The sequence below is a fragment of the Rhinoraja longicauda genome, chromosome 1, assembly GCF_053455715.1.
Source record: "Rhinoraja longicauda isolate Sanriku21f chromosome 1, sRhiLon1.1, whole genome shotgun sequence".
Taxonomy (NCBI): domain Eukaryota; kingdom Metazoa; phylum Chordata; class Chondrichthyes; order Rajiformes; family Arhynchobatidae; genus Rhinoraja; species Rhinoraja longicauda.
The window spans coordinates 39347557-39374657 of record NC_135953.1 but is presented as its reverse complement, the minus strand read 5'-3'; the positions used below and the strand labels follow the sequence as shown (position 1 = coordinate 39374657).

The 27101-nt window shown below is 44.7% G+C and overlaps 1 protein-coding gene across 3 annotated transcripts in view; it reads right to left on the bottom strand.

Moving 5' to 3' along the window:
- LOC144599157 (long-chain-fatty-acid--CoA ligase ACSBG2-like) overlaps window positions 1-27101 on the bottom strand; it is a 94072-nt gene that overhangs the window by 17318 nt on the left and 49653 nt on the right. For 2 of the 3 annotated variants that reach the window (XM_078409897.1, XM_078409901.1), the window contains 7 exons: window positions 24996-25084; window positions 21664-21784; window positions 13310-13390; window positions 12979-13128; window positions 9373-9543; window positions 8810-8991; window positions 7575-7808 (listed from right to left, as the gene is read on the bottom strand). In XM_078409897.1, coding sequence (XP_078266023.1) covers window positions 7575-7808; window positions 8810-8991; window positions 9373-9543; window positions 12979-13128; window positions 13310-13390; window positions 21664-21784; window positions 24996-25084 — 1028 coding nt within the window. Of the gene's footprint in view, window positions 1-7574; window positions 7809-8809; window positions 8992-9372; window positions 9544-12978; window positions 13129-13309; window positions 13391-21267; window positions 21340-21663; window positions 21785-24995; window positions 25085-27101 lie in introns of those variants that run through there. The other variant, XM_078409909.1, reaches the window with a different exon arrangement.

The window sequence follows — 27101 nt, the reverse complement described above, 5'->3', positions numbered from 1 at the left end:
TTCCTGTATGACCAAAACTGCACACTATTCCTCAAATGCTGCCTAACCCCACAGTTTTATACAGCTGTAATACGACTTCTTGACTTCTATACTCATTGTCCAAAACAATGAGGGCAAGCATGCCATGTGCCATGTGCGTTATCTTTAGGGAACCAATGGACTTGCACACCATCTATACACCAATGTTCTTAAGGGTCCTGTCATTTACAACAATACTTTCCTCTTGCATCTGACCTCCCAAGGTGCAACACCTCACACTTGTCGGGATTAAACTCCATCTGACATTTCTTCATTAATCTACATACTGCTGTATCCTGTGGTAACCTTCACTATCCACAACTCAATTTTATACTTCAAACTTCCCAATCAACCTATCTGATTTTCATACGATTTATTGATAAATAACACAGACAGCAGTACCCAGCACTGAACCCTGTAGAACACCACTGGTTAAAGACCTCCAGTCAGAGAAACCTCTCTCCATCACTCCTGTCATCTGTGGCCAAGCCAATTTTGAATTCAGTCTACCAACTTGTATTCATGATTAAGAGGTGAGAGTTAAACCATTTGAGCTAAGTTGACTCAGTGACAGGTTATAAAATTAAATGTACACTTGTAATTGGGCATTAAATGCATATAATGGTTTTCTCACTGACATTAAAATACTCTCAGTAGATATGGAACTAAGTGCTCAATATCAATAAGATGTTGGGGCTTTTGAGGAAGACAACCGAGTTGCTATGAGAAGCCAGTAGCTGCTCATTCGGACAATATTAAAATTTAAACGGTTTAGTCAGAAAGAAATAAAGAAAATAAAACATAACAAGGAAAAACAATTAGAGTCTAAATCTTGAAGAGGAAACCAAATGATAAAGTGAAGTGTTCTTCCATGTATAGACACAAGTTGTGGAAATTGCAATAGACACAGTTGTGGAAGTTGCAATATATCTTTGATGTAAATGTAGGAGGTATAATCTGTAAGTCTGCAGATGACGTGAAGGCTGATGTGTTGTGGATAGAGAAGGTTGTCCACCATACAGCACAATATAGATCAGATGGAAAGTTGAGAAGAGTATTGCAGTTGGAATTTGATCCCAATAAGTGCAAGATGATGTATTTTGGAATCAAATAAGGGTAGAGCATACAGTGAATGGTAGGGCACTAAGGAATATCGATGAAAGGAGAGACTGAGAGGTCCAAGTTCATGGGTGGTGACGACAGCATATGACATGCTACCTTCTAAATCAGGGCATAGAATATAAAGGTCGCGCATTATTTTGCAACTTTACAAAATATTTAATGCAGAGAATACAGGGAATTTAATACAGAGAAATATGAGGTGTTGCATTTTGGGAAGTCTAATGTGGACAGGACCTACACTGTGAATGGTAGGGCTCTGGGGAGTGTTGTAGAGCAGGGGGATCTAGGAGTGCAGGTGCATGATTCCTTGAAGGTGGAGTCGCAGGTAGATAGGGTGGTCAAAAAGGCTTTTGGTACATTTGCCTGTTACATTTTGGTACATTTGCCTAAAATGATTTAATAGGAATCTGAGGAGTAACTTTTAAACACAAAGGGTGGTGGGCATATGGAACAAGCTGCCAGAGGAGGTAGTTGAGGCAGGGACTATCCGAACGTTTAAGAAACAGTTAGACAGGTACATGGATAAGACAGGTTTGGGAAAGAGTGCAGAATATAGTTCTCAGCTGTTATGTTTGTGTGCCATTGTATGTTCGTTCTTAGTACCTGAACTGATGTACAGCACTTTGGTCAACGTGGGTTGTTTTTAAATGTGCTATACAAATAAAATTGACTTGAATTGAAATTGACAGTTCCAGAGACAAGTCCAATGTCCACAATGGGGTAAAGGTGAATCTGACTGTCCAGAGGCCTGATAATACAGGGCAAGAAGCTGTTCCTGAGTGTGGTAGTGAGTGGTTTCAAGCTTCTGTAAGTACTGCCTTACATGAGTGGGCAGAAGAAGGAATAATCTTGGTGGGAAAGGTCTCTGATGATGTTGCCTATTTTTCTGACGCAGCGTGAAGTGTAGATAGTCAATGGTGGGGAGTCTGGTCTGTGTGATAGACTGGGCGAAATCCACAACTCTGCAATTTCCGTAGGAAGGAACTGCAGATGCTAGTTTAAACTGAAGCTTTTGTGTGTCTATCTCTGCAATTTCTTGCAGTCTCGAGCAGAGCTGTTCCCATCCTATAACATGGCAACCAGGACTAAGTATGTGCAGTCTTGTGTTTCCATACTATAGGATGGATGTGATTGCACTCAAGAGAATAGAGAGATGCTTCATCAGGATGTTGCTCGATTCGAGAACTTTAGACAATAGACAATAGGTATAGGAGTAGGCCATTCGGCCCTTCGAGCCAGCACCGCCATTCAATGTGATCGTGGCTGATCATTCACAATCAGTACCCAGTTCCTGCCTTCTCCCCATACCCCTTGACTCCGCTATCATTAAGAGCTCTATAATAGCTCTCTCTTGAAAGCATCCAGAGAATTGGCCTCCACTGCCTTCTGAGGAAGAGAATTCCACAGAGTTACAATTCTCTGACTGAAAAAGTTTTTCCTCATCTCCATTCTAAATGGTCTACCCCTTATTCCTAAACCGTGGCGCCTGGTTCTGGACTCCCCCAACATTGGGAACATGTTTCCTGCCTCTAGCATGTCCAATCCCTTAATAATCTTATATGTTTCAATAAGATTCCCTCTCATCTAAATTCCAGTGTATACAAGCCGAGTTGCTCCAGTCTTTCAACATACGACAGACCTGCCATTCCGGGAATTAACCTAGTGAACCTACACTGTACTCCCTCAATAGCAAGAATGTCCTTCCTCAAATTTGGAGACCAAAACTGCACACAGTACTACAGGTGCGGTCGCACTAGGGCCCTCTACAACTGTAGGACCTCTTTGCTCCTATTCTCAACTCCTCTTGTCATAAAGGCCAACATGCCATTAGCTTTCTTCACTGCCTGCTGTACCTGCATGCTAACTTTAAGTGACTCATGAACAAAGACACCCAGATCTCTTTGTACTTCCCCATTTCCTAACTTGACACCATTCAGATAATAATCTGCCTTCCTGTTCTTACCACCAAAGTGGATAACCGCACATTTATTCACATTAAACTGCATCTGCCATGCATCTGCCCACTCACACAACCTGTCCAAGTCACCCTGCATCCTCATAGCATCCTCCTCACAGTTCACACTGCCACCCAGCTTTGTGTCATCTGCAAATTTGCTAATGTTACTTTTAATCCCTTCATCTAAGTCATTAATGTATATTGTAAATAGCTGCGGTCCCAGCACCGGCCGTGCGGTACCCCACTAGTCACTGTCTGCCATTCTGAAAGGAACCCGTTAATCCCTACTCTTTGTTTTCTGTCTGCCAACCAATTTTCTATCGATTTCAACACCCTACCCCCAATACCATGTGCTCTAATCTTGCCCACTAATCTCCTATGTTGTCTCTTATCAAAGGCTTTCTGAAAGTCCAGATACACTACATTCATGGCTCTCCCTTGTCCATTTTCCTAGTTACATCCTCAAAAAATTCCGGAAGATTAGTCAAGCATGATTTCCCCTTCGTAAATCCATGCTGACTCGGAACGATCCTGTTACTGCTATCCAAACGTTCCACAATTTCTTCTGTTATAATTGACTCCAGCATCTTCCCCATCACTCCTGTCAGGCTAACTGGTCTATAATCTCCCGTTTTCTCTCTCCCTCCTTTCTTAAAAAGTGGGATAACATTAGCTACCCTCCAATCCACAGGAACTGATCCTGAATCCATAGAACATTGGAAAATGATCACCAATGCGTCCACAATTTCTAGAGCCACTTCCTTAACTACCCTGGGATGCAGACCATCGGACCCTGGGATTTATCAGCCTTCAGTCCCATCAGTCTACCCAACACCATTTCCTGCCTAATGTGAATTTCCTTCAGTTCCTCCGTTACCCTAGGACCTCTGTCCACTGGTACATCTGGGAGATTGTTTGTGAAGACAGATCCAAAGTACCTGTTCAACTCGTCTGCCATTTCCTTGTTCCCCATAATAAATTCACTTGCTTCTGTCTTTAAGGGACCCACATTTGTCTTAACTATTTTTTTCCTCTTCACATACCACAAGAAGCTTTTACTATCCTCCTTTATATTCTTGGCTAGCTTATCTTCGTACCTCATCTTTTCTTCCCGTATTGCCTTTTTAGTTATCTTCTGTTGCTCTTTAATAGAGTCCCAATCCTCTGGCTTCCCGCTCATCTTTGCTATGTTATACTTCTCTTTTATTTTTTTACTGTCCTTGACTTCCCTTGTCAGCCACGGTCGCCTCTTGCTCCCCTTAGAATCTTTCTTCCTCTTTGGAATGAACTGATCCTGCACCTTCTGTATTATTCCCAGAAATACCTGGCATTGTTGTTCCACCGTCTTCCCTGCTAGGGTCTCTTTCCAGTCAACTCTGGCCAGCTCCTCTCTCATGCCTTCATAGTCCCCCTTGCTCAACTGCAATATTGACACTTCCGATTTTCACTTCTCAAATTGTAGATTAAAACATCATATTATGATCACTACCATCTAATGGCTCTTTTACCTTGAGTTCCCTTATCAAATCCAGTTCATTACACAACACTAAATCCAGAATTGCCTTCTCCCTGGTAGGCTTCAGTACAAGCTGCTCTAAGAATCCATCTCGGAGGCACTCCACAAACTCCCTTTCTTGGGGTCCATTACCAAGCTGATTTTCCCAGTCTATCTGCATGTTGAAATCTCCCATAACCACTGTAGTATTACCTTTTCGACATGCCAATTTTAACTCTTGATTCAACTTGCACCCTATATCCAAGCTACTGTTTGGGGGCCTGTAGATAACTCCCATTAGGGTCTTTTTACCCTTACAATTCCTCAATTCTGTCCATATTGATTCTACATCTCCTGATTCTATGTCACCCCTTGCAAGGGAGTGAATATCATTCCTTACCAACAGAGCTACCCCACCCCTTCTGCCCACCTGTCTGTCATTTCGATAGGTTGTATACACCTGAATATTCCGCTCCCAGCCCTGGTCCACTGGCAGCCATGTTTCTGTAATTCCCACAACATCATACTTGCCAATATCTAACTGAGCCTCAAGCTCATCCACTTTATTTTTGATACTCCGCGCATTCAAATACAACACTTTAACTTCGGTATTCACCTCCCCTCTCACACTATTGGCCTCGACCTTACTCTCTTATCCCTTCTCGAACTTCCCTTCCCATTAATTCGGGAGTCTTTTGCAATTTTTCCTGTAATTACTTCCCCTTTAACTCCATCTTTATATTCCCAATTTGTCAACCCCTCCCCCCCACTATTTAGTTTAAACTGACACGTATAGCACTAGCAACCCTGCCTGCCAGAACGTTGGTCCCCCTCCAGTTAAGGTTTAACCCGTCCCTTTTGTACAGGTCACCCCTACCCAAGACAAGATCCCAATGGTCTATAAATCTAAATCCTTGTTCCCTGCACCAGTCTCTCAGCCATACATTCATATCCCCTATCTCCCTGTTCCTGCCCTCACCAGCACGAGGTACAGGAAACAATCCAGAGATAACCACAGAGAAGTCCTGCTCTTCAGTCTTCTTCCTAACTCCTTAAACTTGCGATGTAGAACCTATTCCTTCCGATATCATTGTACCCACCTGCACAACTACCTCTGGCTGTTCACCTTCCCTCTCGAAGATGTTCTGAAGTCAGTCCGTGACATCTTTAACCCTGGCACCAGGGAGGCATCAGACCATCCTCGAGTCTCGCCTGCCACCACAGAATCTCCTGTCCGCACCTCAGACAATGGAGTCACCCACCACAATGGCTCTGCCCGACATCGGTCTCACCGGTTGAGTCTCATCGTTGGTATTGGAGCCACCGACCTGTCTGCCGTTCGGACTGGAAGCATCTTCTTCCCCGACAGCTCCCAAGTGGGCGTACCTGTTTTCATTCGGCACAGCCACCTGGGTCTCCTGCACTCCACTTGTGCTGCCCTTTCTCACAGTCAGCCACCTTTACTCTTCCCGTATCCGTGGCGTGACAACCTCACTGTAGGTCCTGTCCAGGAAACTCTCGCTTCCCAGATGGCTCTGAGGTGAACCAACTGCTTCTCCAGTTGCCCAACACATTCACTCAGGAACTGCACCTGGACACAATTCCTGCAGGTGTAGTTCCCAGACGCTCCAGCAGGGTCCCTGCCTTCCCACATCCTACAGGAAACACACTGCACCAACATGCCTGCCATTTCTTCAGTGACACAAATCACAAGTCAAAGTTCAAACAAGCGTAGCCTCCTTGCCTCAGCCTCCTCGCCGAAGACTCTCGAGCCAAAGACTCACACTTCACCTCCCAAGGCCGCTCCGCTACAGCTGCAGTTACTTTTATCTGCTACCTAATGAACTACTTTAGGGCTGATTAGTAAATTGATTAGTAAATTTAGTTATGGGTAAAGATTCTATAGGATGGGTTTGTTTTTCCTGGAGTGAAGCAGTCCAAGGAGTTGACATCAGAGAGGTATATAAACTAACTAGACCAAGTGAACCCGTTGGGCTCAAACCTCTCCTGCATTGGTGCAGCACCCCCTCCCCCCTCCCCTCCCTCCCTTTCCCTCCCCCTCCCCCCACTCCATCCCCCTCAAACCCCCTTATCCACCCCCTCTCCCTCCCCCCCTTCCCCTCCCTCCCCACTCCATCCCCCCAATCCCTCCCTTCCTCCTCCTCCCCTCTTCCCTCCCTAGGAGATAGATTTAAACTTTAAAATGTGAATAACTTTAATATAACACCTATTTCAACTAAACTTCTTCCATTAGCACCAAAGGGATGATAGTGAGTAAAGTGGGCCTAAAATTGTCGTGCTATCGTGTACCGTTTTGGCTGTAGTTCAGGAACAAACAAACAAACAAGAGTTTTAGTATATAGATAAGAGGCATAGATAAGATAGTCAAAATCTTTTTCCTATAGAGGGGATATATTTAAAAAAAATAGAAGATAGACACAAAAAGCTGGAGTAACTCAGCAGGTCCGACAGCATCTGTAGAGAAAAGGAATAGGTGACATTTCGGGTCAAGACCCTAAACATCACCTGTTCCTTTTCTCCAGAGATACTTTCTGGCTCACTGAGTTACTCCAGCTTTTTGTGTCTATCTTCGGTTTAAACCAGCATCTGCAGTTCCTTCCGACATATTTTTTTTAATAGTATTGGTTTAAGGTGTTTGGAAGGAATTGTAAAGGGGATTTGAGGGAAACGTTTTCTGTTACAGACAGTGGTTGATATATGGAATTTGCTGCAAGAGATTGTGGCAGATACAGATACCATGTTTAAGACACATTTGGACAGACACTTAAATAAGCAAGGCATAGAAGGATATGGTTCTAATGCAGACAAATGGCTTAGTGTGGCAGGGCAAAAAAGGTGGGCATGGAAATGATCGGCTGAAGGGCCCATTTCTGTGTTGTACAACTCAATGATTCTTAAATACTGGCTCCCCATTTGAAAGATCTGGTAAGCTTAATTACGTAGGCATAATTAAACACAGACCTTGCTATTCGAAATGATTCTGGATTAGAGGTAGTGTGTGGACCACTACTTTCACTCATTCCATACAGTTCACAAATTGTGATACGGAGACTCAGGAAGTATTCCAGTGTTGTTTTGGAGATAGGTGCAGCTCCTGTAAAGCACTTCACACACTGGTCCAGACCCAGGGCATTACGGACTTTCTGAAACACCAGTTTTTTTGCCAGGGAGTATCCCCAAGGTGTTGAATCGATTCTGTAACATTAAGAAAGATGCAAAAGATCACTTATTTCATTCCACAGCGCACATTCACAAGGAAAATGGGAAAAATCGTGGTTAATGGCATAGGCTTTTTAATTCCGTTCATAACATGTATTGCAAGGGAGGGAAAACTATCTTTGTCAAGGTTGGGGCAACAATTCAAACAAGGCTTAGCAATCCCTAAGCAGATGCACTGAAAAAATAAAGGTATTTAAAAACTTTTCCATTGATAGAGCAACTCTTCCTAAATTTGGCATTCTTGATTGAATCCACTTCCAATAGTTCTGTTGAAAATGTAATATTCCCAGTTTAGTTTAGTTTAGAGATGCAGCATGGAAACAGGCCCTTCAGCCCACCAAGTCCAGGCCGAGCATTGATCACATTAGTTCTGTTATCTTACTTTTGCATCCACTCCCTACACATTAGGTGGCAATTTACAGAGGCCAATTAGCCTACAAACCACATGTCTTTGGGATGTGGGAGGACACTGGAGCACTAGGAGGAAATCCACACAGAAAGAACGTGCAAACTCCACACAGACTGCACCCGAGGTCAGGATCGAACCCGGGTCTCTGGCACAGTGAGGCATTTGCGCCACAGGGTTCACTTCTTGCATTCCATTCTGATCCTCCATCAAAATGGAGACCTCCCATCCAAGCTGAGAAATGTTAGCTTTCTTTCTTTGCTCTATTATAAAATGTACAGAGCATCTTGCACACCTGAGCTACTCTCCAGGTTTCTGCACTGAAAACAACTGTCTTCTGTTTGCACAAACGACCAAGTATGCAGATCAGCCCATGTAAGGATGTACATAACATTAACAGAGTGAGGATAAACATTTGGCAGAGAGACAGTTTGCGAGAAGAAGAACCAATATAATCAGTGCTGACATTGGATAATGGATGGGCTGGAACATCTTCCACTGTCCTCAATAGCACTCTTGATTTACTGTTGTGGTAATATTAAATAATGACATGATGGGGGGGTTAACATACCCGTTCATTATATTATAACTTGCCCGTAGGCCTTTCTCCTTTGCCCAGGCACCTATCTTTCTTTTTAAAGGTGATGATGCGGCAGCAATTTCTTTTATCGTTTCCTCTATTTTCTCCCAAACACGTGGCACTCCCAGAAAGACAGTAGGATGGACATCTTTCAACGTTTCCATTAAAGAAGTCTATAAAAATAGAACATCAATAATTTCCAGCCTCACATTAAGAGAGTTAGCAAAATACTGGAAACCTCACCAGTTCTTCCAGTACACTATTACATTTGCCACAGGTTACTAAAAAGATGCCATAGGGAGGAACCCAGACCAACAACTAGAAGATTGCAAGTCCAGAGAGGAGATGGAGGGAGGGAGAGAAGAGGGGAGAAAAGGAAAAAGCCAGAATAACCATGCTTCGATTTCTCGATTGCCAGGAAACCAGGAGACACTGATTGCTGAAAGCAAGCTTGTGCTTGATAAGAACACAGGGAAGATGCAACAGGAGTAGATACATAAATTAGAATAAATTAACTTTTCAAAGAGGGAGTCAGGTCAATTTGAAAAACTTACCTTGAGTGCATCCGGCTGTGCAAAGTAGACAGTGCCACCAAACGTCAGTGGAATCCACAGATCCATCATTTGTGCTGCAATGTGACTCAGTGGAAGGAAACTGACAACTCTCTCGGAAATATCTTTAGAAGTCCCCACAGACACCCCTGCTGTGTGGGCAGTCCAAGTTAACTAGAAAAAGACAAACATCAAAAAATAAATCACATTTTCAGCAGACTTGCAACAGGCAAGCACTCAAATTATTTTTGTTTGAAAAGTGGTACTTTATTTAGTACTTGTTACAAATCTTGAGAGTGAGAACTTGCCTCATACACTATCCACCATTCTTTGATCACACCCACTGTACTTACCTTCCCGAATGAAGCTGGAAGAATTTTTACTTGTTCCCTGCCTAAGTTCAAGTTGCTTGATCATCTTGCTGACACCAAGCACTTGGATCTGTTCCTTCTTCAAACAGGTGGAATGTCGCAGTAAGGTTCTGCATGTGTAAAAGCTTTACAATGGAAAGAACTGCCGTCAAGGATTACACTTAAAGGAACTATCAGGGCTTCAAGTTCAGTCGTAAAATGTGCTGGTCAGCTTGGTCAGGCAACCGATGAATCCATTTGGAGCTTTGTGAGGAAGGTTTGCACCAAACGGAAAGCAGAGTGAGGAAGAGAAGGAAAAAGAACAGTGAGAGAAATGAGGGAAATAGAGGGAGAAAAAACACTATCAGAAGAAGAAAGGACAAGAATAATTAAACTTGATCTACAATAGTAATACTGTCTTCCCTCCTTTCCAAATCCATTCTGTTATTATATAAATGGCATTGTTGTCTAAGTCAGGCCATTAAACGTATGCATCGATAAATTATATGTCCATGTCAAAATTACTGTAAACTGGATTGTGGTTCATAGACTAAATTGCAAGAAAAGATATTAACAGAAGGAGTGATTGCAAAACATTTCTAAATAAGAACAAGGATAATGGATAATGGATAATGGATAATGAACAAGGATAAAGGATAATGGTGAACTGGGGAATTTAGAAAAAAGATTGCTGCATACATCCATGACTTACTGCTTTATGAATTGCTTCGCTCCTTTTGAACTCACTACATAGTCTTTCTTGTGAGTGGCTGAATTCAATGGCTATAAGTAACACAGTTCAGTGTTTTTATACAGGACTAGACCAAGTGGACCCATTGGGCTCATTCCTTGTAGAGGGGGGACAGGGAAGGGGAGAGGGTGCCACTCACCTCCGCCCTGTGGCGCCAGCGCTGCAGCCAGAGCGAGCCGTGGACCCAAAGCCTCTCCTGGATTGGTCTAACACCCTCACCCACCCCCACACTCAATCCCCCTTATCACCCCCACTCACCCACTCCATCCCCCCCCTACCCCACCCCCACTTCCCCCTCCCCTCCCCCACCTACTCCCCCCCACTCTCCACCCTCACCCCCCACTCCCCTCCCCCCATCCCCCGCCCCCCTCCCCCCCCCCCATCCCCCTCCCCCCCCCCCATCCCCCTCCCCCCCCCCACCCCCACTCCCCCCCTCCAATGGATCAGCAAAGTACTTAGCTCGGGAGCTATTACGAAAGTGCAGTAAATGATGGTCTTGTGAACAAATTAAAACAAAATTAAAATTAAAATGATGGTTGAACAAATTAAAAACAAGCTCCTAAAACTAAAAATGGCTTGGAAGCCCTGAACGTAGCAGGCACACAAGAGATTCGGGGGAGACACACACACACACACACACACACACACACACACACACACACATACACACCTAGACTTCCAATACCAAGAATAATTCAGTCATATGGTCCCGAGAGACTTGTCCAAATACTGAAGAACATAGCTGACAACCTGGACCTATAGCAGGTAATGAGAAAACCAACAAGGAGGTAAACCTACTTCACTTCATCCTCCATTCTCAAATGAGGCATCGCACTTACAGCTGTCCAATAGAATACTGAACTGAGCGACCGCCGCACACTCAGAGGGCACACTCAGAAATTCCTTCATCAACTAAGGACATCCTCTATTCGCTGTTTAGTTTTAGTTGAGAAATACCGTGCCCTTCGGCCCACCAAGTCCATGACGACCAGTGTTCCCCACACATTAACACTATCCTACATACACTAGGGACAATTTACAATTTCACCAAGTCAATTAGCCTACAAACCTGTATATCTTTGGAGTGTGGGAGGAAACCGGTGCTTCTGGAAAAAAACCCATGTAGGTCATGAGGAGAATGTACAAACTCCATACAGACAGTGGCAGTCGTCAGGATCGAACCTGGGTCTCTTGGACTATAAGGCAGCACCTATACCGCCCTGTTATGTCCCACCACACCATGGCCAATGTATGTACAGTCCACAGAACGTACTGCAGCAATTCAGCAAAGCTCTATTGAGCTCATCGACTGAGCCACAACATCTAGCACATCATAGACTCAGAATTGTTCAACACAGAAATGCCCATTGGTCTACCTTATCCATTCCAACCACAATGCTTTTCTATGCAAATTTCAATTACCTGCGTGATTGTGTCAGTCATTCCTCCCCAAATGACTTTTAAATGTCGTAATTATATCTGCCTCCACCACCACGTTTGGCATCCCTTTTAGTGAGCTATAGATTTGCATCCCACAAAGGTGTCCACACTTAGACTGCTTAGAATGTCTTTTTGGGTCAGAAGATAAGACACGGTGGCTGGTGTATTGATGCTCAGCGGTGAATCATGCCTATTTGATGCAACTTAGACAAACTTCTGAGCACCAGAGATCTGCGAGAACACAGTGATAATTCTTACCCAAGGCGCCCAGACCTAGACAGAATGAGGCAACTATATTTCTCAAGATAAATATTTGCTTTAAATTATCACCTTTGAACATACTCTGCCATCTGCCCCTCCCTCCTTCACCCAAAACTACCATTCTAATGCATTACCAATAGCACCATTGTTGCAATGTTACTTTATTCTGTACAGTCACGGACATAAAAGAATGCAAATCCAAGTCACTTTGAGAAAATTAGTTGAAAAATATTTGCGTAAATATGTTTAAATATTTGTGGTGAATTATAATTTGAATATTCTAATCTCAATTCATTTCCAGCAAAACAATTCCCCAGAGTACGAGCATTTTTAAATTTATTCGATCCGTAATTTTTCCGTCATAGAGTCATAGAGCAAGCAAGTGGGCCCTTCTTCCCAACTTGCCCATGCTGACCACGATGCCAATCCACACTGTTCCCATCTACCTGCGTTTGGCCCATATCACTCTAAATCTTTCTTATCCCTGTACTTGTCCAAATGTCTTTTACATATTGTTATAGTGCCTGCTTCAACTATATCCTCCAGCAGCTTGTTCCAGATACCAAACACTCTCTGGTTTCATGCAAGGTTCTGACAAAACAATTATAATTATCCACTTTATGGTTTGTTTCCTCTGAACAAGATGGTAAATAAATACTCACATGGGCACATACCAAAAGTTCAACAATACATATGCAAAATCTCTTAACAAACATCACTAGCTCTTTAATGAAATAAGTATTTTTTGTGTCATATAATGAATGCTCTCAACTATTCAAGTGCAAATTAAGGTTGATGAAAACTCACATTGTCGTGGCTAAGCATTGCTCCTTTGGGGGTCCCTGTAGTTCCAGATGTGTAGATTAATGAACAACAGTGATTAGACTTCTGAGCATTAATAAGTTCAGCCAGCTCTGTATCAGTGATAGCATGCCCAAGTTTCATGAATTGTTTCCACTTAGTAAAGATTAAAATAAAATTATTATGACTTTTCTCCAAGATGTTCACGACATTTAATAGATTTTTAAAAAGTTAAACACAAATTACAAAAAATACATAGCAATCAATTGAATCAACAGCTCAAAAGTTTACATGGCAAAGTAATAGCTTTACGAATCAATAATGCAAGAACTCTTACCGTATAAATGCCTGCTTGATCTGTTTCCAATGCATCTTTATACTGAATAATTGCTTTCAGGTGAGGCAAACTATTTCTAACCTAAACAATGAAACAAAATAATTTCAAATATTCATTTAGAATTTAATAATGTATGGAGCAAGCAAAGTGCATTCAATTTATCAAGCTGACAATAATTAAAACAGACATCCATTGTTTGATAAATTTCCTATGAACAACACCAAAGTGTCTAGTCTAGTATATTACTGAAACTCTCAGTTTAGTTTGTGCGTATATGTTTATGTGTGTACCATGCCCTCTACACAGCCAAAACGGTACACGATAGCGTGACAATTGTAGGCGCACCTTACTCACCATTGTCCAGGGGACACTTTAAAACAAGTTTTATTCAAATTGGTGTTATATTTTTAAAGTTAGAGAGATTTAAAAGTTTAAAAATTACCTTTTAAATCGATTTCATTATGATCTTCAGCGTGTGATGTCACAATGGGACCCGCGTGTGTGCGAGCCAATGAGGGAGGGGGCCAGGGAGTCGCGGCCAATAAACTGACTTTAACAAATGCGCTCCCCCCCCCCCCCGAGAGACCACCGCCCGTTTCGGCAAGTCTCTCGCTTGACCTTCCTCCCATGGTGCAGCGCGGCGCCAGAGAGAACGCGAAAGAAGATGGCCGCTGGCAGGACGGCCGCTCTCCTGCTGCTGCCCACCGCGATGGCCGCCCAGGGCCGAGGTGAGTGGCTCCCTCTCCCCTTTCCTCTCCCCCCTTGCCCGCACCCGGCCCTGGGGGAGACTCCAAGCAGGAGGAAGATGGTCATCATCCCCATCGACTCATCGTTCCCCTCCGTCTCCTCATCGTTCCCCTCCATCTCCTCTAGCGCCCGCTTCCGACGGCTTCGTCGAGTCCCCGCTCCAGCCCGGGCCCAGCGCCCCGCACCATCACCGGACTACAACCCCCACCGGTCATCTTCTTCTCCTCCTCCTCCCGCGTCTCCTCCAGCTCCTGCATCAACCGACGGCGGTTGACGACTCCACAAAAATGGCGGCCGCTCTCCTTCTCCTCCTCCTCCTCCCGCTCCGCCATCTTGTGCGCGCCTCCTGCCGCAGTGCTACCCGCCAGGAGGTGTAGTCCCGGCTCCCGCCAGTAGGTGTGGAGAGGGGGCGAGTGGGGATGGGGGGAAGGGAGTGGGGGAGTGTAGGGGTTGGGGGGGAGTAGGGGTGGGGTGAGAGAAAGAGTGAGTGGGGATGGAGTGGGTGAGCGGGGTGGGGAGGGGGGATGGATTGGGTGAGTGGGGGGAGAGGGAGAGGAAGGGGTTGGTGTGGATGAGGGGGGATGGAGGGGTGAGGGAAGAAGGAGTGGGTGAGTGGGGGGAGGGGGGGATGGAGTGGGGGGGCGTGCAGGAGGGAGTGGTGAGGGAGGGGGGGATGGAGTGGGTGAGGGAGGGGGGGTATGGAATGGGTGAGTGCGGTGGGGACCACCTGATTTGCTCCTGCCGCTCACCCCCACGTGCGATCCATTGATTGGCTCCGACCTCCCGCTCAACACCAGATTGGCCCGGGTCCCGCATGGGAGAAATGCCGACGCTCCCCGCTCTGATTGGTCGCCGGCACGTCCTGATTTGCTCCTGCCACTCACCCCTAAGTGGGGTCCATTGATTGTCTACGATCTCCTGCTTGGCGCCCGATTGGCCCGCGTATCCACGTCGAGTCCAATGATTGGCTCCAACCTCTCGCTCGACGCCCGATATCCTTCCCTGTCTCCCCTCGCCCACCCATGGCCCCGGGAGACATTCCTTGCCCGGCCTCCCATTTTTGGAAAAGACCTCGGATTCATCTCGGCCTCTTTATTTTAGATAGGATCTTTATATCATTGAGATTCATTTCATTAAAAAAAAACCAATTTATTTTAAAGAAAAAACGCAATTTTCCAAGGTCACAATGGAAACCCTACGAGGAATGGGCCCGCTGAGGTGAGTGGCACCCTCTCCCCTTCCCTATCCTCCCTCTACGAGGAATGGGTCCAACAGGTTCACTTGGTCTAGTATATTACTAAAACTCTCTTGTGTGTGTTTTGTTAATTGTATATTATTTGGGTCTTGACACAGCCAAAACTGTACACGGTAGCGCGACAATTTTGGGTTGGGCAGTGGAAGTGGGGGAGGGGAGGGTGCAACACCAATGCAGGAGAGCTTTGGGCCCAACAGATGGCTGTCGCATCCGTGCGTGCACGGTTAGGTGAGGGTTGCCATTTTGTGTTCAGCTCCGGCGCGTGCGCAGTTGGGGGAGGGTTGCCATGTTACCTTCAGCTCTGGCGCGAGCGCGGTTGGGGGTGGGTTGCCATTTTGTGTTCAACTCTGACCTCACACTTGACGCCCGATTGGCCCAGGTCCCACGTGGGGGGAGTGCCGCCGCTCCCCACTCTGATTGGTCACCGGTGCGTCCTGATTTGCTCCTGTCGCTCACCCCCCCACATGGGGTCCATTGATTGGTTACAACCTCCCGCTCGACACCCGATTGGCCCGGGTCCCCACGTCGAGTCGAATGATTGGCTCCAACCTCCCGCTCAACGCCCTATTGGTCTGGGTCCCATGTGGGGGGAACGGTTTCTTCCCTCTCAAAGCAACTGCCGTCACAGTCGAGTTGACGTTGCTGCTGATTGAGGGCACAGTCTCGAGGATCTCCAAGAGAGGATTTTAACCATAAATAGCAAAAACAATCCAGATAAGATTTATTTTATTTTTAAGAAAAAAATGCCATTTACTTTAAAGAACAAACGCGATTTTCCCATGTCACGATGGGAACCCAAGGAATGGGCCCAATGAGTCCACTTGGTCTAATCTGTACTAAAAAAGATGAGAAAAGCAGCATATTTTATGTAGCGCAAAGGCAGTGAGATGGGGAGAAAGGAGGGACGTCTACGATAGATTGCAGACCAAGGTTGTCAAGGTTACAATTTCTCTTCAAGACAGAAGAGAAAGGCAACAAAGGAATGAACTGAATCCAAAATATTCAACAATGTCTGTTGACGGAGCAGAAAAGTTAATCACTTGTGTAGGAGCCATTTTGCATTTATTAGTTATTTTTGCTTATTAATATTACCTTGTATCCTGCTGTAGTTTGGGCACTATAGAGTTAATGCAATGCTTACGTAGGGGCTGGGCGGAGCTTGGGAGCGGGAGTTTGGGTACATGCTGGCAGGGTGTGTGTGAGCCGGGACAAAGGCTCCGCCAAAAGATTTATTAGCCAAGATGTAATCGGTTGTAAAATCTTATTGATAAGATTAATACAAACTCCGCCAAAGTTATATCTGGCAATTTGTATCAATCGCATAGACTGTTGTAAGATATGGAATTATACCTAGCAAATCAATAACCAGTCGATGACAAGAGATATGCCAATATGTTTATTGCACCTTCAAATAAAGAGGACTATTAAAACGTTGAGGATCTGTTATAATTTGTTCGAGGCATTATGCTTATCATTCACTATGCAAGTGGCAGCTTGGGAGCTAATTGATAGATGAGAAGCTGGCCGCTACATCGCGTAAAATTCCTTCTTAGCTGAAGCGATCAGCTTGAATCCATTCCTTCGGAAAGTTCAGAGAACTTGCCTTCGCAAGAGACGAAGTGTGAGATCTTATCTGAACTGGAGTGATTCATCATGAAATCTGCCTAAGCTGGAACAATTTATTGGAATTTACTCTTCGGAAAGTTCAGAAAGCTTGTCTTCGCAAGAGACGGAGGCTACAACAGTTTACTGACCTGGGAGAGATTTATTGCCAAAAGCTGAAGCATTATATCTGTCTCTAAGAGTTATTTGAAAAGAATTAGCTCTTAGAAAAGAGACTGTGAGAAAACTGTGGGAGGACCAGCGGCACACCGCTTCTTAAACTGGAAAAGAAGAAGGCTGAAAACTCCTGGCTGATGGGCAAAATTTTGGAGACCACACCAGACGCACGCGGGCAAGTGCACACCGTTCGGCTGCAGACTAAGAACAATATCTTGGAAAGACCGATAACCAAGAAATGTCTGCTACTGAAGCTGTTACTTGACTTAACAAGGACTGATGATTTTGTTGATTGAATACTGTAATAGATTAGATGCCAATGTATAGTGCATGCTTTGATTATATATGGAGGTTTATTTTCTTTGGCTCCTCTTTTTTTTTGGATTAGTAATTGTTGCGCTATACACTTATAACAATTAGGGGCGGGTGTGTAGGAGCCATTTTGCATTTATTAGTTAGTTTTGATTATTAATATTATTACCTTGTATCCTGCTGTAGTTTTGATGCTACAACTTGAATACCAAGTGCCTTGGTCATGGACACAAAATGCTGGAGTAACTCAGCGGAACAGGCAGCATCTCTGGAGAGAATGAATGGGTGACGTTTTGGGTCGAGACCCTTCTTCAGACTTGACCCGAAACGTCACCCATTCCTTCTCTCCAGAGATGCTGCCTGTCCCGCTGAGTTACTCCAGCATTTTGTGTCTATCTTCTGTTTAAACCAACATCTGCAGTATCTTCCCACATCCTTGATCATGAAACATGCCTAGAGAAAAGATGAGATGCTCTTCCGAGCTTACATTGGGCTTCGTGAGACTATTGTAGGAGGCCAAAGACAGATCAGAGAGGCAATGAAGCAGAACTAAAGTGATAGATGACTGCAGGCCAAACCAATAACCCAATCTGCGTTTGTTTCCTCCCATAAAGAGCAAACCTCATCTGGAGTACCAATTGCTATACACTAAATTGGAAGTTGTTGCTTCATCTGGGTAGGAATGTTTTGATCTATAAATTGTGGGAAGGAATGGTGGGAAGGAAAGACGTAAGAGAGCAAGGACCCCTCCAGTAGTTGCATGGGAAATTAGTAGGTGGTGGAGATGGAGGACTAAATCAGGAGTTGCAGGGGCAACTTCTCAGAATACTGAGAAGTGAGACTATATGACATAGGAATAGAATTAGGCCATTCAGCCCATCGAGTCTGCTCCACCATTTGATCATGCTGATCTATTTTCTCTTCTCAATCCCATTCTCCTGTCTTCTCCCTTGTAACCTTTTTTGTTGCAGTTTGATATTGAAAAGGTTTCATCGTGAGAGCAGTTATAACATAAACACTCAGAGTCATAGAGTGATACAGTGGAAACAGGCCCTTCGGTCCAACTTGCCCACACTGGCCAACAATGTTCCAGCTACACTAGTCCCACCTGCCAGCATTTGGACCATATCCCTCCAAACCTGTCCTATCCATGTACCTGTCTGTTTCTTAAATGTTGGGATATTCGAGAATGGAATTAGGAGAATGGAAAGTCATCCTTACAGAAAACTAGGTAGAGGAAGTGTTATCGCAGTAGCTGTGGAATTCTGAGGGCGTACAATAGGTATTGGTTGCTAATGTATTCCCCAGGAAGGAGATACAGTTTTCAAGACAGGGATGAAAACATGCAACATGGAAATTAGCAGCAAAGGTAATGAAATATGAATTCTGCACATGTGCAGGAAGCAGCACCATTATGCTCATCAGAGTTATTGGAAATCTGATGGAGGGGACTGATACGAGGACCATTTCACATATCCGATGAAGTGTTATGCAACAGATTGGGTCCACGCATGCTCCTTTTGCCACACTATAGACCTGGAGTTGAAGAAGTTGTTTAGTGCAAGACTGAATTCACACAGATGTAAAGTGTTGGTGGAAGAGAGCTGGTCTTATAATAATAATAATAATAATAATATATTCCTTTATTCGTCCCATACCGGGGAAATTTCCAGTGTTACAGCAGCAAAGTGGATAGCAAGAGAGCAAGAGATCATTCATTATAAATAAAAGATACATAAATTATCATCAGTTTTCTGTGTTCTTAGCTGTTATTGTTGACTCGTCTGCTGGGAGCAATGCTGGTTGTGCTGTCTCACATCAGCGGGAAGGAAGGATGTGAGACAGCACAACCTTGTTTCACTCCATCAAAACGTTTCCGCTGTCTTTGAACTTCAGCCGATAAATCCGGGAAGAACATAACCCAGCTGTCTCCGAAAGTGACTGCATTTTTCAGGCATGCTGCTTTCATCACTCGGTCTCTGTCTCGATACATCAAGAATTTCACAAGGAGAATCTGTGGCGTGTCCCACCGGACCCAACCTGGATCTGGGGCATCTTGCCGATCCTGTAGGCTTGCTCGATGGTCACTTGTGGTCTTCCATCCATATTAAGAGCCTTAGGCAGCCACTCATTAAGAATGGAAGTGCATCTCCTTTCTCCGACCCCTCGGGTAATCCAACCAGTTTCAGGTTTGAATGGCGCTGGCAGTTCTCCATCTCGTCTACCCTTAAGGTTAGCTTCTGGACTTTTTCCCGTGTGGCACCGGCCTCCGTTGCTAGCAATGTAAACTGGTCCTCCGCCGTGTTGATGCGGGTCTCCGCCATTGTGAGTCTTTCGGAGAAAACTCTTATAGCTTCTTTAATCTCTCTGTTGGAGGAAATTACTTTGTGTAACTGTGTGGAAAAGTCATTTCTCAGTGCTTGTATGGCTGACAAAATCAGACTCTCGTCATGGCTAGCCTCTTCTTCAGTTAGCATTTCTTCAAGTGCCCTTGGGTCCCCCTCGTGTCCCCCCTGTAACAGTTCAGCATCTGTCTTTTTCTGGAATTTAGCTCAGCTTTTCGCTCGATTTTTCGATATCATAAAAAGTATGAATGTCTTGATAAATATTTAGGTCATAAATAGTTTAGTCTATACGTCGGAATATTTTAAAAATATTTAGTATTCGCCGGAGTCTTGGCCCACACGACTGCTCAGTTGAATGCCATAACAGGAAGTTGACTCTCTTATCCCATCTAGAACTTTCCTTCCCATTTATTCGAGAGTCCTTTGCAATTTCTCCTATATTCATTTCCCCTTTAACTCCATCTTCATATTCCCAATTTGTCAACCCCTCCCCCCCACTACTTAGTTTAAACCCACACGTGTAACACTAGCAAACCTGCCTGCCAGAATGTTGGTCCCCCTGCTGTTAAGGTGTAACCCGTCCCTTTTATACAGGTCACCCCTACCCCAGAAGAGATCCCAGTGCTCTAGAAATCTAAATCCCTGCTCCCTGCACTAGCCCCTCAGCCATACATTCATATCCCCGATCTCTCTGTTCCTGCCCTCACTAGCACAAGGTACAGGAAGCAATCCAGAGACAACCACCCTCGACGTCCTACTTCTCAGTCTTCTTCCTAACTCTCTAAACTCACATTGCAGTACCTCCTTCCTCTTCCTCCCGACGTCGTTCGTGCCCACGTGCACAACTACTTCCGGTTGATATCCCTCCCTCGCTGGGATGTTCTGAAGCCGGTCCGTGATGTCTTGAACCCTGGCCACAGGGAGGCAACAGACCATCCTCAAGTCCCGCCTGCTGCCACAGAATTTACTGTGCATACCTCAGACAATGGAGTCACCCACTACTATGGCTCTTCCCGACTTCGGTCTCCCAGTCGAGTCTCCTTGCCTGGATTAGAGCCACCGACCTGTCCGCCGCTCTTCTGCCCCGACAACTCCCAAGAGGGTGTACCTGTTTGCAATAGGCACAGCCACCGGGGTCTCCTGTAGTCCATGTTTACTCCCCTTTGAAACGGTCTCCCACCTTCACTCGACCTGGACCCTTGGCGTGACAGCCTCACAGTAGGTCCTGTCCAGGAAACTCTCGCATTCCTGGATGGCCCTGAGGTCATCCAGCTGCTTTTACGACTCCACCACACGTTCATTCAGGAGCTGCACCTGGACACAGTTCTTGTGGGTGTAGCTCCCAGAAGCTCCAGCGGTGTCCCTACCTTCCCACATCCTGCAGGAAACACACTGCACCAAATTATCAATTGTGCCTCCTACATTCACATCCATATTATGAACGGACATAACAAACAGCAGTAGTTCCACCACTGATCTCTGCAGCACCCAAATTCCAATTACAAAATCCCCCAACATACCCTCTACCTCTATTGCCAAGCCAATTTCAGATCCAAATTTCCCTCGGTCGAATGGGCCCTTATCTTTTGAACCATCTCGGATCTTGGTGCTAAGGGATCATCATCACTGTAGAATTTAATGGTTGAAGAAGGTGGTATTCAAGTGCAATTCAGGAAGGACAACACATACCAAAATTGACCATTTCACTAGAGTTAATTTGTCGCAACTATAAACATTAAAATTTTAAATGCAGAGTAACCTTGGTGCAAGATGCCATGGTCAGGGAGGTGTCATCCCTATGTTCCAGAGTTCTACGCTCCCATCCTTTTACAGATTGCTCTACAGATTTGATGTTTTAAATGTGTAAGAAGTCATATATTAATAATATAGAGAACTAAAATTAATACAAGTCGTACCTCCATAATCTTTTGCAGTTGTTTATTGTTCTCCACCACCACAATGTTGGCCTTGCAGTCCTCGAGCACATACTTGCATGCATCTGGAGAATTTGTTGTATAAATCCCGACAGCCAAGCCACTAGTTGAAAGGAAACTGTTGTTATTAAATGCACAAACATTTAATCAATCTTTGGTAATGCACCACTACCAAGTCAGAAAATCCAAATTCACACTATTTTAGAAAGGCCTTTGGTCAGCAGGTGAACTGGAAGTAGTAAAAGAACACAAAGGGCTGAAGTAAATAGCAGATCAGGCAACACATCTGGAGAACATGGATATGTGACGTGTCAGGTTGAAATCCTTCTTCAGACTCAAACTACTAGTCGTACCTTTGTTTCCTTCTTAGGAATCATTGATCCCAAACATAAAATTGAGAAAAAATACTAATCATCTGCAACAAAATGATTTCAACGCAATTTTCAAAACAAGAAATCAGTCATCAACAGATGAAAAGCAGGATAGAAAAGTTCCCTTATTCCATGTAGAAACAAGGGACTTTTGATGCTGGTTTACAAAATAAGACATAAAATGCTAGAGTAACTCAGCAGGTCAGGCAACATTCTGGATACCATGGCAGAATCCTTTAGTGGAATGTCACCTGTTCATGTTCTCCAGATATGCTGCCTGACCTGCTGAGTTACACCAGCACTGTTTCTTATTTCATCTATTCCATGCCTAATGGTAAGTTGCCTTGCTAGATTTTTTCTAGAGATACTGCTTGACCCGCTGAGTTACTCCAGCGTTTTATGTCTATCTTCGGTGTAAACAAGCATCTGCAGTTCCTTCCTACATATCAGTGATATCTGTTGACTGCCTGGGTTTACTATGTGTCTGGCTTCCTCCCACATCCCAGACATACTAGTCGTTCAGCATAGATTTTGCAGTGAAGCCACGTACCTCGACCCCATCCTATCCCCCCTTGTCCAATCTCTCCCGACTATATCAAGATACCTCACACACCCTTCGTCTCTTTAATGACTTCCGTTTTCCCAGCCCCCACTCTCTCATCTTTACTATGAACGTTCAGTCACTCTACACCTCCATCTCCCACAAGGAAGGCCTTAAAGCCCTCCGTCTTTTCTGTGACCGCAGAACCAGCCAATTTCCCTCTACTAATGCCCAGCAGAGCTGGTCCTCACCCTCAACAACTTCTCCTTCAACTCCTCTCATTTCCTCCAAATCAAAGACATAGCTATGGGCACTCACATGGGCCCCAGCTATGCCTGCCTCTTTGTAAGGTACATTAAACAATTCCTGTTCCAGGCGTACACTGGCCCTATCCCTAAATTCTATCTCCGTTAAATTGACGACTGCATCGGTGCTACCTCCTGTCCCATGCAGAACTCATGGACTTCATTAACTTTACCACCGATTCCAATCCTACACTCAAATTCACTTGGACCATCTCCAACACCCCCCTCCCCTTTCTTGATCTCACCGTCTCCATCACAGGAGATAAGACTATCGACTGATGTCTATTACAAACCCACTGACTCCCACAACCATCTATCTCGACTACATGTTGTTATGTATCCTTATGCTAGCATGCACAATCTACACATGTCTTCCCACCCTGCTTCGTGCAAAGACTATATCCCCCTACTCCTAATTCCTCCGTCTACGCCACATCTGCACCCAAGCTGAGATGTTCTGTACCACGACATCCGAGATGTCCTCATTTTTTAGGGAACGGGGTTTCCCTTCTCCCATCATAGATGAGGCCCTCGCACATGTCTCCTCGGTACCCCGCAGCTCTGCCCTTGCTTTCCTCTCTCTAGTCGCAACAGGGACAGAGTCCCCCTAGTTCTTACGTTCCACTCCATCAGCCATCGCATACAACACATAATCCTCCGACATTTTTGCCACTTCCAAAGGGATCCCACCACGAGTCACATCTTCCCATCTCCACCCCTTTCCGCCTTCTGCAGAGACCATTCCCTCCACAACTCCCTAGTTAACTCATCCCTTCCCACCCAAACCACCCCCTCCCCAGGTACCGTCCCCTGCAACCGCAGGAGATGCAACACCTGTCCCGGTACCTCCTCCCTCGAACTCTGTCCAGGGACCTTGACAGACCTTTCAGGTTAGGCAGAGGTTCACTTGCACCTCCTCCAACCTCATCTACTGTATCCGTTGTTCAAGATGTGGACTCTTATACATCGGCGAGACCAAACGTAGACTAGGCAATTGTTTCGCTGAACACCTTCGCTCAGTCCGCCTGGACCTACCTGATCTCCGGGTTGCCAAACACTTTAATTCCCCTTCCCATTCCCACATTGACTTTTCTGTCCTAGGCCTCCTCCATTGTCAGAGTGAGGCTAATCACAAATTGGAGGAACAGCATCTCATATTTCGCTTGGGCACCTTACAACCCAGTGGCATGAATATTGATTTCTCTAGCCAAGTAACCCCAGCATTCCCTCTCTCTCCATCCATCCCCCACCCAAGTCGTACCAGGTTCCTGTTCTCACCAGCAAACAGGTAACAATGGTCTGTTTCCTTTATCATTGTTACTTTTTTGTATATCTTTCATTCATTTATTCTATATCTCTCTACAGCATCATCCATATCTCTTGTTTCCCTTTCCCGTGACTTTCAGTCGATCCGAAACGTCACCCATTCCTTCTTTCCAGAGATGCTGCCTGTCCCGCTGAGTTACTCCAGCATTTTGTGTCTCTAGTCGTTAGGCTGTTTAATTATTGTAAATTGACTCAAGAGTAAATGTGTTCCAAGAGAATCAGGGGAGAGTTGGTGGGCATGCAAGAATGAATAGGTTACAGAGAAACAAGTGCAGGAATAGGATTGATGGGGTTGCTCCAAGAGCAGCATAGACTCAATGGGCCAAATGGCCTCCTGCAGTGTTATGAGAAATAAATATTCTGTAATGCTGCTATGAATCACTTTAGCAATGCTTGTTGAATTTCATGGCTGAATTGCCTTTGTTTTTACCATTTGGTAACATGGCACATACAAGCACATTTGCACAAATGCATCAATTTTACTTTTCCCCCACTTACTATAGTGGTTTTTTTAAATCATTGATTAATAATCAAACAATTATTTTATAGCAAACAACTGCAGGAGGGTGGAAATCTGAATTAAAAGCAGAAATATACAGCAGGTCAGTCAATATCTGTGGAATGAGAAAGTTAATGATACATGCATGATACAGGGTCATTGACCTGGAATGTTAACTTGGGATTCTCTCTCAACAGGGGATACCTGTCTGACCAGCTGAATGAACAATGGTTTCTATTAGCCAAGCTTTTAAGGATGTACATAAATATTACCCTGCCAGAATTGCTCCTATGTCTGCAAAAAACCACTCTGGGCTATTGAATCCAAGGATGCCAACTCCACAGAAACGTTCCAGTCCAAGCTGTGAACACAAAAATAAATATTTTAACAACCCTTTTCATTTTTCAAATAAATTAACTTTGTTGGTTATATAAAGATCCTGAATAAAACCCTAAATTTACGTTCAACTGTTTTTTTAGGAGACATTAGCATGACTTCCTTCAGAAGCAACAGGGTTAAATTCACATTTTATCCACAATGGAAGAAATTGAGCCGGCTGTGGCCGACAACTCTAAAAGGGAAGACAGACACAAAAAGCTAGAGTAACTCAGCATGGCAGGCAGCATCTCTGGAGAGAAGGAGTGGGTGACGTTTTGGGTCGCAACAAAGGGAAGCAGCCGTCTTCAGGCTAAGAGTAGCATCTGAAGTGGCCTGCTGTCTGTCCGAGTGATGAGTGCCAGAGTGTTTATATGTTGGCTCTGTTAACAAAAGAGGTAAGAAAGATTGCCGCGGTCTTGAGGAAAATCTTTGCATCTTGTCTAGCGACAGGCAAGGTACTGGAGGATTGGGGAGTAGCCAGAATTGTATCTTTGTTTAAGGGAAATCTGGATAATCCCGGAGAATGTATCTTCACGTCAGTGGTAGGGAAACTATTAGAGCGGATTCTCGGAACAAAATGGACTAATTCATGACACTCACACCATAACTTTGAGAAGCCTGCCTATCCACTTTCAGTAACACAAGTTACTAGAGTAACTCAGCGGGTCAAGCAGCATCACTGCAGGACATGGATGAGTGACATTTCAGGTTGGGACTCTTCTTCGGACTGATTGTAGGAGGGGGAGAACAAGTCTGGGGCAGAACATGGTCCAACAGCAGGAGAGCAGCAGGAATTACACAGAGGGGGAGCAATATAATGCAAGCCCACAATCCCAGGTAACATTGTAGTGAATCTCTTCTGCACCCTTTCTAATGTAATAACCTTCTTCCTATAACTGGCAGCCAGAACTGCACATAATACTCCAAGTGTGGTCTCACCAATGACATATAGCTGCATCACAATGTGCTGACTTTTGCACTTAATATGCTTGCCAATGAAGACAAACAGATGCTTTCTTCACCAGACGGCCCACCCGACTTGCCACTTTTAGGGAATCATGCACCTGTACACCTAGAACTCTCCATTCTCTAACACCCTTTACCATGCAAGTCCTGCCCTGGTTTGACATACCAAAGTGGAACACCTCGCATGTCAGAGCTAAATTCCATTTGCCATTCCTTGGTGCACCTTCCAAACTGCTCTAGATCCTGTTGTAAACTTAGATATCCTTCCTCACTGCACCATCTATTTTGGTGTCTTCTGCAAATTTACCTTAATGTTAACACCATTTTTAACAAATCCCTGCAGCAAATCACTGGTCACAGGTCTCCAATTAAAACAAACCCTCCACAACTACCCTTCGACTCCTCCTTCTAAGTCCAATTTTAATCCAATTGGCTTTCTCACCTTGGATTCCATGTGTTTACCTTCCAGAACTGGCCTACCATGTGGGATTTTGTTAAAGGCCTTTCCAAAGACCATACAAACAATGTTCACGCCCTGCCCTCATCAATCCTCTTGGTGACCGCTACAAAATTCTATCAGATTATGTGCGACAAGATTCTGCACACACAAAACAATGCTGACAATCCGTAATCAAATATGTCTCTCCAAATCCTGGTGGATCCTGTCCCTAAGGGTCCCCTCCAACAATTTACCCACCACTGATGTCAGGCATGCTGGCTTGTCCTTACTGTCCTTCTTAAACAGAAGTACAGTATTACCCACTTCTGGAACTTCATTTGTGGCTAACAATGATGCAAATATCTTTGCAAGGGTTTCAGTAAACCCTTCCTAGCTTCCTGAGAATGTACTTGGCCAGGCCCTGGCGATTTATCCACCTTAAGACTGCCATTACTTCCTCTTTGGCAAGTGATCTAAGACATCACAACTCAGATGCCTCGGTTTCGTAGCTGCCATAATCTTCTCAGTAAAAGTGGATGAGAAGTATTAATTTAAAATCACCCACCATCACTTGTGGTTCAACGCAAAGATGGCC